The 12,375-nt window shown below is 39.9% G+C and overlaps 1 protein-coding gene across 3 annotated transcripts; it reads right to left on the bottom strand.

The window, feature by feature from the left end:
• Positions 1–268: 268 nt before the first annotated feature.
• cdk10 (cyclin-dependent kinase 10) lies at positions 269–12,165 on the bottom strand. Of its 3 annotated transcripts, XM_024423402.2 has the most exons (15): positions 12,062–12,165; positions 10,836–11,070; positions 10,211–10,346; positions 4,699–4,771; positions 4,421–4,492; positions 4,154–4,256; positions 3,731–3,812; positions 3,540–3,607; positions 3,240–3,292; positions 2,841–2,910; positions 2,688–2,747; positions 2,184–2,307; positions 1,124–1,263; positions 895–947; positions 269–806 (listed from the first exon to the last, which is right to left on the bottom strand). In XM_024423402.2, exons 3-15 carry the CDS (start codon positions 10,298–10,300, stop codon positions 712–714), a joined length of 1,083 nt encoding a protein of 360 aa, XP_024279170.1. In that variant the 5' UTR covers positions 10,301–10,346; positions 10,836–11,070; positions 12,062–12,165; the 3' UTR covers positions 269–711. The 3 variants fall into 3 exon arrangements, 2 of the variants coding, with proteins under 2 accessions (XP_024279170.1, XP_024279169.1); XM_024423401.1 differs by lacking the exons at positions 10,836–11,070; positions 12,062–12,165 and having other exon boundaries at positions 10,211–10,829; XR_006083591.1 differs by lacking the exons at positions 269–806; positions 10,836–11,070; positions 12,062–12,165 and adding an exon at positions 1,795–1,847 and having other exon boundaries at positions 10,211–10,829.
• Between the last annotated feature and the right edge of the window lie 210 nt (positions 12,166–12,375).

Genomic DNA, 12,375 nt, shown 5'->3' on the forward strand with positions numbered 1-12,375 from the left:
AATTACTTGTGTCATGCACAAAGTAGATGTCCTTACCGACTTGCCAAACTGTAGTTAACAAATTTGTAGAGTGGTTGAAAAACTCATTTTAATGACTCCAACCTAGGTGTATGTAAACTTCTGACCTTTACTGTATATAGCAGATCACTGGCTAAGACTACAACCTTTTCATTTCTACCCATATTTTAGTCCACAAGTTTTGAATCAGGTAATTTAAAACAGATACATGTGCTGCCTTTCCAATTGATGTAACTAAACTTTCCACACACAATTTGAAAAAGCAGTTTATTAAAAACTAAAACTACAATATTCATTGAATTTCATGGGATAAAAAATGTCTATGTACATGAATACAGCAAACCAAATCCTATTGGTTACTTGAACCTGCCAAAGGTTAACCAACAACCATTCAAAAAAACAAAGCAACATTGGTGAATTAAATTTAACTTATGCATGTTAAATCACATATTTTTGGATATTCATCAGACACACAGTGAAAGAAATAGGATTTTGTAAGCAGTAACTGAGGACTGAACTGTGGAATACTTGAAAGCTTGAATACTACCATCACCCCATTGATTTGGATAATTACTGCTAGGTACATGCATTCTATGACAACACATTTTTACAACCAGGTGCATAATCTGTGTAGTAGTAAACATTAAGATATTCATTCATTTATTTAAACTGCGATCAAGGATGTTAATGAAGTTACACTTTATTGCGTTTTGATTGGCTCTCTACAGCTGGGGCTGCCCTTTTATTGCGATGATGAGGGAAGGTTGGCATCAAGTCAGCCTCACAAGCTAAAAAGAGAGAGACCTTAATCACTTCTTTAATTTCACAAACACTGATCCAATCATTTCTGTCATATAACCCTGAGGCCACACTTACGCAAAGGTTTCTCCTTAAAGTAGGAACTCTCCAAGCAGTCCTTAGCTGTGGCCCTAAGAGAGACAAACACTTGTGAGCCATGGAGGAGTGAAAGGAAGTATACTGCACATGTGTTAATGGAAGGTTTCTGTGTAAATATGTGAATGACGCAATGTGTAGAACTGTATACAGGTCTCTTCATGCATGTATGTATTTATAATGCAGAGCAGATTTGTTATTTGGTAGTTACCTGCGTAGAGGATTGTACATGAAGAGAAGGTTGAGTAAACGCAGCCCTGCATCAGACAACCAGGTGAACTTATTCTTCAAATTGTTGTATGGTTGTTTCCTCAAACTGTACTGTCCAACTAGGGGAAGACGAGTGAAGCCCTGCAAAATTTTAACACAGACAGGGGTTAACCAACAATATCCTTTTTTTGAGGAGAAACTACTATCATTGGTTGTTGCATATTATAAAATTAATCAACATTAAAGTGACTCAAATTAAACTTATGGAATGGTAAAATCCTAAATTCTGTGATTATTTAGGAGAAAGTAGTACTGAGTGATTGGTTTGATTTGGGGTCGGTTTTGGTTAGATTATAAAACAACAATTTTCAATTTGAAAATGTTTTTTAGACATTAAATTCCCTATGCATTATCTGGGTTGAATGCTATAACACAAAATAAAACAATGAATAAAAACATTATCATGGTAGTGACTGCTCACCACTGCTTATCACTTATTAACCATCATTATACACATTACTTTAATCAAATATTTCAGTTGTGTATATTACATTTGTTTTATTTGATGACTTATTTCATTCCAAGTCATCATCTCATCTCTATAGATCTGTTGCCTATGCTGTCTGACAAAATCACTATTTTAGTAGTTCTTCAAAGTAAATAAGGCAATACCTCGCGAAGCAACTGCTCTCTATGTATCCCTTCTTGATCGTGCATTCTTCTGTCTTTTATGTAGCAGGCATAAAAGAAACACAGACCGGACAAGTAGCCACGTAATGGATTATGGTCATTGTAGTTAATGATCAAGTTTAGTTTTCTGCACTAAACTATGTAGAATATTGGCCTGTTGGAAACTACAACTCCCTACTACGTCACACAGTTTGGGCATGATCTGATTTATCTCTAGAGAAACTGCAGCGCAATGTGCGCATTGAGCTCACAGAAAACCCCTGAATTAAATGGAATTCAAATTGAACCCATGTAGGTCAATTAGTCTATAAAAATACAAAAAAAACAAAAACATTTTGGTTTATCGCTCAGCACTAGGAGACATTCATTACCGGCCAGATGTTTTCATTAGGGGTACCCAACAGTTGCACTATGAGGTCCACCTGTTGGATCTCAGAACCCCCTGGCAGCAGAGGTTTATGTGCAAGCAGCTCAGCCAGGATGCAGCCCACCGCCCTGGATAAATATGAGATACAGTATGTTCATACAAATGGTATAGTAATAAACATTGGTGACTGTGCCATGAAAATACTCTCTGGAGGGTTGATGTACAGATGGGATGGGAGATTCTCTGCTAGAACAGAGGATTGGATCATATTTAGAACAGAGAAAATCCTATTTAGAACAGAGAGGATCCTATTTGGAACAGAGTAAAGTTCACTAACTGAAAGGAGACAACTACATACATGACATAGACAACTCTCTCTCTGTATGTTAAAGCTTTTTTGGAAGAGAGGGAGCTCTGTGATAGTGACAAAACTCTAAATAAGTTTAAAAGGATCTGTGACCCATGTATCTTATGTGTATGGACAAAGTAGAGACTTAAAACAAATTACCACATGTCTAAGGCCGTGGTCTGAGTCTTGGTCCCTAGGAGGAGCTCTGGTGCTCTATACCTGGAGGGAGAGAAATAACAGGAGCTGATGAGGCTCAGGGAGGGTTAGGTATCAGTGCCTGAGGAGAAAGTTGAGGTTAAAGGACTGACTCACCACAATGTCACAACCCGGGGCGTCATAGGCTGTAGGGGGATACCGTAGCAACGTGCCAAGCCAAAGTCAGCTGGACAGAGAGGGAAACATTAGCACAATCAACCATCGCCAGAAGCATGTTTTTACACACACAATAACCGACAGCTGTTGAATAATGCTGTAAACTGGTTATAAACTATGTCAAAATAATTGTTCTGCACATTGCTAATTGTTATGTATGTTACAGTATGTAAAACATTCACTATCAGAAGTGAAAACAGTACAATTAAAGCATTTTGTTTACAACAGTGCAAATTTAAAATTATTGAGGTATTGTTGTTCAGGGAAAGGACATGCGTAGTACAGTACATGCATACAGACGTAATCCAGGAGCACAGCGGTTGTATAGTGATGACTCACCAATCTTTACACAGCCTTTGTCTGTCATCAGCAGATTGGACACCTTCAGATCCCTGCCACATAGTCATGACATTTAATAAAGTAACCATACGAATCACAGCAAACTAAAAGACCACTACCGTCTAAGCATTGAAAAAATGCACTCAAGAGTACACATTACAAATTCATTACAGAATTCAGATCCATTATTACAATCAAATAAATATATCCCACAACAGACTGGATATTCCATCCTAGAGATTCCATCCTAAATAACAGCACAAGTCTGAGATATGGAGCCTGACAGTGAACGTCTCTGACCTGTGCAGAATAAAGTTGAGGTGAAGATAATCCAGACCTCTCAGCAGCTGCAGAGCTATACACTTCACCTGAAGGAGAAAAGAAAGTGAGACATTTCAACACACAGTTCTCTAAAAGAATCAATGTTGTGTAATGTCAAGACAGTAGAAAAACAAGAGGACATTAATACATAATACTTTTCACTGTTGTACCTGTGCCTCTGAGAATGGTGTTGGCATGTTTTCCAGCAGACTGGCCAGGTCCTGCTCACAGTAACTCATAACTAGGAAGAGACTGAGCAGAGACACACAGGTCAATTACTGATGAGTAGGCTACTGAATACAGTCAACCAAGATGGGACAGGTAAATACTGAATACACCCAAACTAAAATACTATGGAACAACAAAGTTGAGTTACTGTAGAAATGACAACTTAATGTAAAATTGTAAACTGTTACACAAGCATTAAATAAATGTATGTGAACAAATGTTTTGATCTGTTAAGAAAGAGTAGGTCTAGGCTTAATCATTTCTGAAGATGTTATCATTGCATATTGAATAAGGGTTCCAGTATAATTAGAGGGGATGTGTGTGTGTACTGTGAGGAGTGTACTGTGAGGAGTATACGCTGTCACCTCTCCAGGTGACTTCCCACCACCACCTCCTTTAACTCCACTATGTTGGGGTGTCTGAGTTTGAGCAACAGGGTAATCTCTCTCAGACTACTGATAGGGATCCCTGTGTGTAGAACAACACCAAGTCAAACAAACACAGAACATAACAAAGGCCATAAATAACAGAGATAACCTAATAATATGATGGAAATGTCTGAAAACTATTGTATACTTTGCTAAAAGCAACTGAAGCAAGGCAAGTGGCTGAGAACCCAGCTGTAAGCCTACCATCCTTTTCCTTGTCCATCCGGACCTTCTTCAGTGCTACAATATCATCAGACCTGGTGTCTCGAGCTCTGTCTGTGAACGGGATACAGTGTTTTAACCTAGGCTTACAGGGCACTTAGACAGTTGTAGAGTATGAAGTGTTCTTACCGGTAATTAAATAAGGCCTATGCGTAGGCCTAATCTGTGTTGCTCTGGACAGTACTGTGAATTACACGATCTAATAATCTCGTTCTAAGAACAGCCGCCAATCCTGTGTTAACAGATCAAGGTTAACTTACACACAATTCCATATGTTCCCTCGCCGATTCGGTTCAGTTTCTCAAATTCTTTCACACTCCTACAGTTCCCAAACTGACAGAAGAGAGGAAATGCATGCTTTTTCAATAATTGATCAATTCCTTTGCAATTATTGCTAATGACATTGCAACATTTCTTAATACATAAAATGTGGGGAATGGTATGACAATGTAGCTTTTAAACTTTTGCTATTAAGTTGATCATTTTGGCAACTCAACAGAGGTCATTTCCTTGTAAAGGACCCATGAGCACCAACATGTGCAGTTTATAGGAGCATGTCAAATAAAAACTGAAAATGTATATTTTAGGCATAGATGTGTTTTTCTTCAAATATATATATATATATATTATATACACACACATATATACACACACACACACACACACACACACACACATTACATTACATACACACACATATATATACACTGCTCAAAAAAATAAAGGGAACACTAAAATAACACATCCTAGATCTGAATGAATGAAATATTCTTATTAAATACTTTTTTCTTTACATAGTTGAATGTGCTGACAAGAAAATCACACATAAATGATCAATGAAAATCTAATTTATCAACCCATGGAGGTCTGGATTTGGAGTCACACTCAAAATGAAAGTGGAAAACCACACTACTTTAATGTAATGTCCTTAAAACAAGTCAAAATGAGGCTCAGTAGTGTGTGTGGCCTCCACGTGCCTGTATGACTTCCCTACAACGCCTCGGCATGCTCCTGATGAGGTGGCGGATGGTCTCCTGAGGGATCTCCTCCCAGACCTGGACTAAAGCATCTGCCAACTCCTGGACAGTCTGTGGTGCAAAGTGGCGTTGGTGGATGGAGCGAGACATGATGTCCCAGATGTGCTCAATTGGATTCAGGTCTGGGGAACGGGCGGGCCAGTAGCATCAATGCCTTCCTCTTGCAGGAACTGCTGACACACTCCAGCCACATGAGGTCTAGCATTGTCTTGCATTAGGAGGAACCCAGGGCCAACCGCACCAGCATATGGTCTCACAAGGGGTCTGAGGATCTCATCTCGGTACCTAATGGCAGTCAGGCTACCTCTGGCGAGCACATGGAGGGCTGTGCGGCCCCCCAAAGAAATGCCACCCCACACCATGACTGACCCACCGCCAAACCGGTCATGCTGGAGGATGTTGCAGGCAGCAGAACGTTCTCCACGGTGTCACCAGACTGTCACGTCTGTCACATGTGCTCAGTGTGAACCTGCTTTCATCTGTGAAGAGCACAGGGCGCCAGTGGCGAATTTGCCAATCTTGGTGTTCTCTGGCAAATGCCAAACGTCCTGCACGGTGTTGGGCTGTAAGCACAACCCCCACCTGTGGACGTCGGGCCCTCATACCACCCTCATGGAGTCTGTTTCTGACCGTTTGAGCAGACACATGCACATTTGTGGCCTGCTGGAGGTCATTTTGCAGGGCTCTGGCAGTGCTCCCCCTGCTCCTCCTTGCACAAAGGCAGAGGTAGCGGTCCTGCTGCAGGGTTGTTGCCCTCTACTGCCTCCTCCACGTCTCTTGATGTACTGGCCTGTCTCCTGGTAGCGCCTCCATGCTCTGGACACTACGCTGACAGACACAGCAAACCTTCTTGCCACAGCTCACATTGATGTTCCATCCTGGATGAGCTGCACTACCTGAGCCACTTGTGTGTGTTGTAGACTCCGTCTCATGCTACCACTAGAGTGAAAGCACCGCCAGCATTCAAAAGTGACCAAAACATCAGCCAGGAAGCATAGGAACTGAGAAGTGGTCTGTGGTTATCACCTGCAGAACCACTCCTTTATTGGGGGTGTCTTGCTAATTGCCTATAATTTCCACCTGTTGTCTATTCCATTTGCACACCAGCATGTGAAATTTGTCAATCAGTGTTGCTTCCAAAGTGGACAGTTTGATTTCACAGAAGTGTGATTGACTTGGAGTTACATTGTGTTGTTTAAGTGTTCCCTTTATTTTTTTGAGCAGTATACATTCATACACACACACACACACACAAGTATTTAGTCAGCCACCAATTGTGCAAGTTCTCCCACTTAAAAAGATGAGAGAGGCCTGTAATTTTCATCATAGGTACACTTCAACTATGACAGACAAAATGAGAGAAAAAAATCCAGAAAATCACATTGTAGAGTTAATGAATTTATTTGCAAATTATGGTGGAAAAATAAGTATTTGGTCAATAACAAAAGTTTCTCAATACTTTGTTATATACCCTTTGTTGGCAATGACAGAGGTCAAACCTTTTCTGTAAGTCTTCACAAGGTTTCACACACTGTTGCTGGTATTTTGGCCCATTCCTCCATGCAGATCTCCTCTAGAGCAGTGATGTTTTGGGGCTGTTGCTGGGCAACACGGACTTTCAACTCCCTCCAAAGATTTTCTATGGGGTTGAGATCTGGAGACTGGCTAGGCCACTCCAGGACCTTGAAATGCTTCTTACGAAGCCACTCCTGCGTTGCCCGGGCGGTGTGTTTGGGATCATTGTCATGCTGAAAGACCCAGCCACGTTTCATCTTCAATGCCCTTGCTGATGGAAGGAGGTTTTCACTCAAAATCTCACGATTCATGGCCCCATTCATTCTTTCCTTTACACGGATCAGTCATCCTGGTCCCTTTGCAGAAAAACAGCCCCAAAGCATGATGTTTCCACCCCCATGCTTCACAGTAGGTATGGTGTTCTTTGGATGCAACTCAGCATTCTTTGTCCTCCAAACACGACGAGTTGAGTTTTTACCAAAGAGTTATATTTTGGTTTCATCTGACCATATGACATTCTCCCAATCTTCTTCTGGATCCCCCAAATGCTCTCTAGCAAACTTCAGACGGGCCTGGATATGTACTGGCTTAAGCAGGGGGACATGTCTGGCACTGCAGGATTTGAGTCCCTGGCGTCATAGTGCGTTACTGATGGTAGGCTTTGTTACTTTGGTCCCAGCTCTCTGCAGGTCATTCACTAGGTCCCCCCGTGTGGTTATGGGATTTTTGCTCACCGTTCTTGTGATCATTTTGACCCCACGGGGTGCGATCTAGCGTGGAGCCCCAGATCCAGAGAGATTAACAGTGGTCTTGTATGTCTTCCATTTCCTAATAATTGCTCCCACAGTTGATTTCTTCAAGCCAAGCTGCTTACCTATTGCAGATTCAGTCTTCCCAGCCTGCTGCAGGTCTACAATTTTGTTTCTGGTGTCCTTTGACAGCTCTTTGGTCTTGGCCATAGTGGAGTTTGGAGTGTGACTGTTTGAGGTTGTGGACAGGTGTCTTTTATACTGATACCAAGTTCAAACAGGTGCCATTAATACAGGTAACGAGTGGAGGACAGAGGAGCCTCTTAAAGAAGAAGTTACAGGTCTGTGAGAGCCAGAAATCTAGCTTGTTTGTAGGTGACCAAATGCTTATTTTCCACCATAATTTGCAAATAAATGTATTAAAAATCCTACAATGTGATTTTCTAGATTTTATTTTTCTCATTTTGTCTGTCATAGTTGAAGTGTACCTATGATGAAAATTACAGGCCTATCTTGTCTTTTTAAGTGGGAGAACTTGCACAATTGGTGGCTGACTAAGTACTTTTTTGCCCCACTGTACACCTTAACCAAATACATTTAAACTCAGTTTCTCACAATTCCTGACATTTAATCCAAGTAAAGATTCCCTGTTTTAGGTCAGTTAGGATCAACACTTTATTTTAAGAATGTGAAATGTCAGAATAATAGTAGAGAGTATATAGATACATTTCCTCCAGCATCTTCACAAGGCCCTTTGCTGTTGTTCTGGGATTGATTTGCACTTTTTGTACCAAAGTACGTTCATCTCTAGGAGACAGAACGCGTCTCCTTCCTGAGCGGTATGACGGCTGCGTGGTCCCGTGGTGTTTATACTTGCATACTATTGTTTGTACAGATGAATGTGGTACCTCCAGGCGTTTGGAAATTGCTCCCAAGGATGAACCAGACTTGTGGAGGTCTACAATTTGTTTTCTGAGGTCTTGGCTGATTTCTTTTGATTTTCCCATGATGTCATGATGTCATGATGTCATTTTCCCATGATTTCCCATCAAGCAAAGAGGCACTGAGTTTGAACGTAGGCCTTGAAATACATCCACAGGTACACCTCAAATTGACTCAAATTATGTCAATTAGCCTAACAGAATCTTCTAAAGCCATGACATCATTTTATAATTTTCCAAGCTGTTTAAAGGCACAGTCACAGTAAACTGCTGACCCACTGGAATTGTGATACAATGAATCATAAGTGAAATAATCTGTCTGTGTAAACAATTGTTGGAAAAATTACTTGTGTCATGCACAAAGTAGATGTCCTAACCGACTTGCCAAAACTATAGTTTGTTAACAAGAAATTTGTGGAGTGGTTGAAAAACAAGTTTAAATGACTCCAAACTAAGTGTATGTAAACTTATATATATATATATATATATATATATATTTCTCAACCAATATAAATCTCCCCCCAAAAGATCTGGCCACACAGATGGAAAAGGGGTGTTAATCTACGAGAGAAAGTCTTAGAAATATAAAAGGTATTAGAAATAAATCACAACACAATCATGTTGAAGTAAATGCCAACTAATATCAACATTTATATAAGGTTTTGTAGAAGTGATTTGTCTTCTGTAGTAAATTTGTTTTATTTAACCTTTATTTAACCAGGCAAGCCAGTTAAGAACAACAATTATGTTAAGGGGTTTTGATCCACTTCACCCTACAGTAGTTCAATAACCAAAATACAGTTTTTCAAACTCAAGGTGTCATATCATAGCTGACACCCCATTCTCTCTGCAGACATATTTGAATCTTTATTCGAATGAGATAGTTAAGAGTTTTTGGAAAACGTGGTCACATAAACAACTGAAGGAGATTTTACTGTCATTATGTTACAAGATGTGGATCTGCACTGTTTCTCAAGTAAATGTATTTGAGTAAAATGTTCACTTCTGCATATAGGTGTATTGTTTGTTAAACTTTACTAACAATGGCATTAGCTTGGCATTCATTTTAAAGTTAAAAGGTGAGTCTCAGCGTCACTGTTAACTTGGAATTGCCCCATATCACTTTCTCAGCACTGTGCCGTTTGATACAGCCCAAATTAACCTGGCTGGGATTTATAGGGATCTCCCAGGCAGCTTTGTCTAGGTCACAGAGTTCTAAGGACAGGACATTCCATTGACGGTGTGAATGGACATCGAAACAAAACCTTTGGGCCGGTAACGTCACTGCGTGTCAGGGTTTGCGAGAGTGACGTTCCAAATTAAACTGACAAAGCACCCGACTTGCAATCGTATCAACGTACTTGTGTCCAGCTTATAAAATCGTCTTAAATACATTCCGACTAAATGAAGTGGCGTCATTTGATGTATCCTTGCTGACCATCAGGGTGCCGGTAATTTGTTAAAGAATACGTGGCCCCCATAACAATAAAATGCCCACTAGCTAGTAGCTACTGTATGCATGTTGCTTACCCTGTGTTTTTGCGGTACTGTGAACGTTCTGTTGTTCTTGATCGACTTCAGCTTTATGGGGTCCGGATCAGTATCTGCAGCGTTCTCCATTGTTATTTGGACGCCCAAGATGATGGTTCATTCGCCCTTTGCTGTACTGTGATGACAGAAAATGCGACCAGTACACGAATATACATCCAGAAACATTCAAAACAGTATGAATGGCAGGAAACCACACACTCGGTGCTTTGTCTATTAAATGGACGACTACAAGCTTTCCCGGGGTTCAAGATGGTGAGATCCGCTTCCCCTCAGAAATGAAATTACTTTGTTTATTTACATCTATTTAGAAATTGCTTTTTTCCCCCACAAATATGACGATATCCACTTGAATCATTCCTCATATAAATTAAATAGTACAATAATATCCCCACTTTTTCTAAGGCCGGGGAAAATGTTCAACAAATATATGTAATGCATCCAAAAAGCACCAGAAATGACTTTGTTCCTCAAATCTGTACATATCTATTACCACTTCTTATACTGGATTACTGCAATTGGTACATCTAGCACTCATATAGCACAGATGAATAGGGAATCATTGGCTCAAGGGGATGGCAGGCCTGTAGTATTTATATGACCTTACTTTTTCCAAAATCGTTATGCCTTGTTAGTGATGGCTCTACCAACACAGATTGGTTGCCTTCTAGGTCGTGGCTCCTTGTTTGCCTCCTCTATTGTTTTGGTGGGTGGCTGAGCATAGAGGTCCTCTTTGGATGGGGCAGTGACAATTATGGCAGGGGGTATGAATGAAGAGGGGGAGGAAGTTTCACCAACCGAAATCTCTGCTGGAGAGGGGGTTGGCTTACTTGGCTCTATAACTAGAAGATGAAGAAGTGAACATTGTCATATCATTTAGTTTCTCAAAGCTAATTAAGGCATTATTATAAGTTATATTCTTCAGAAAGTGAAATAACCAACATGTGGCAGCCTTTAATGTAGCAATTCAATCTAAAATACTTCTACTTTCAGCAACTTCCTGTATCATATGTAGCCAATTCAAGTATCACTCAACGGTTTCACAATCATGAGGAATCTGAGTGAGTTGTCTTCATTTGTAGATATGAGTAAGGGTGATTAGGGTTGTTATAATAATACCAATGGAATATCGTGCCTCAATAGTGTCACTCTGTTTTGTTCTTGAGGATCGATCAGTGTAATGCAAGCACCTTTAAATTGGATTGTGCTAATTTCTTAAGAGTGTTAGAGGGAGCATCATTCAAGGAACAATAAAGATTAACCTCGTAACAACAGCTGCTATCTACTCATTCATGTATTTGTAATTTAACTGTTGAAATATTTGTAAACCTGAAATACTACAGTTATTTCTTTACTTGAGCATTACCAAAAAAAAACATTTGCAGGGATTTATGTGTTTTTTTTTTCAACTTAAGGAAAACCAATAGAAGAGTAATGTCTTTGTCCCCTAGCAACAACCAAAAAGGTAGTCTAAACTGTAACTTTGTATAATATTTTCATAGTGCTCATAAGCTTTCTGACTCAAAAGTCTTTCTGAAAGCTTACAAGAAAATAGTGAATCAAAAAGAAGATGTGTACACTTAAGGTGGATGGATTTGCATTGAAAACACTGAACATATGTTCACACTGGTAGGCTATCTGCTCCCAAGAGTACTTTATAATCTGTTTATTGGCCACTGACAGTAAACAATGATGTTCAAAATATTTGTTCTCTCTCAATTTATGTAATTATTTTAATACAATAGATTTATCATAGACATTAATTCATGATTGTGCAATTTGCAATAATCAAGACAAATAACTACCATAACGAGCTTAAGCCTGGTTGCTTACCCTCATTTGCTTGCTGGCTCACTGCAGACCCCATCTGACATTTGGTCAACACAACCTGCAAGTATCCATGCTTTGTCTATTGGTGTGTCTGTCAATACCTGGAGCATTACTCAGACAGGACACCTCTCTCTCTCTCTCTCTCTCTCTCTCTCTCTCTCTCTCTCTCTCTCTCTCTCTCTCTCTGTCTCAATTTCAATTTCAATTCAAGGGGCTTCATTGGCAATATATGTTTACACTGCCAAAGCAAGTGAAACAGATCATAAACAAAAGTGAAATAAACAATAAAACATTTACAGTAAACATTACACTCACAA

The sequence above is a fragment of the Oncorhynchus tshawytscha genome, linkage group LG06 (assembly GCF_018296145.1).
Source record: "Oncorhynchus tshawytscha isolate Ot180627B linkage group LG06, Otsh_v2.0, whole genome shotgun sequence".
NCBI lineage: Eukaryota > Metazoa > Chordata > Actinopteri > Salmoniformes > Salmonidae > Oncorhynchus > Oncorhynchus tshawytscha.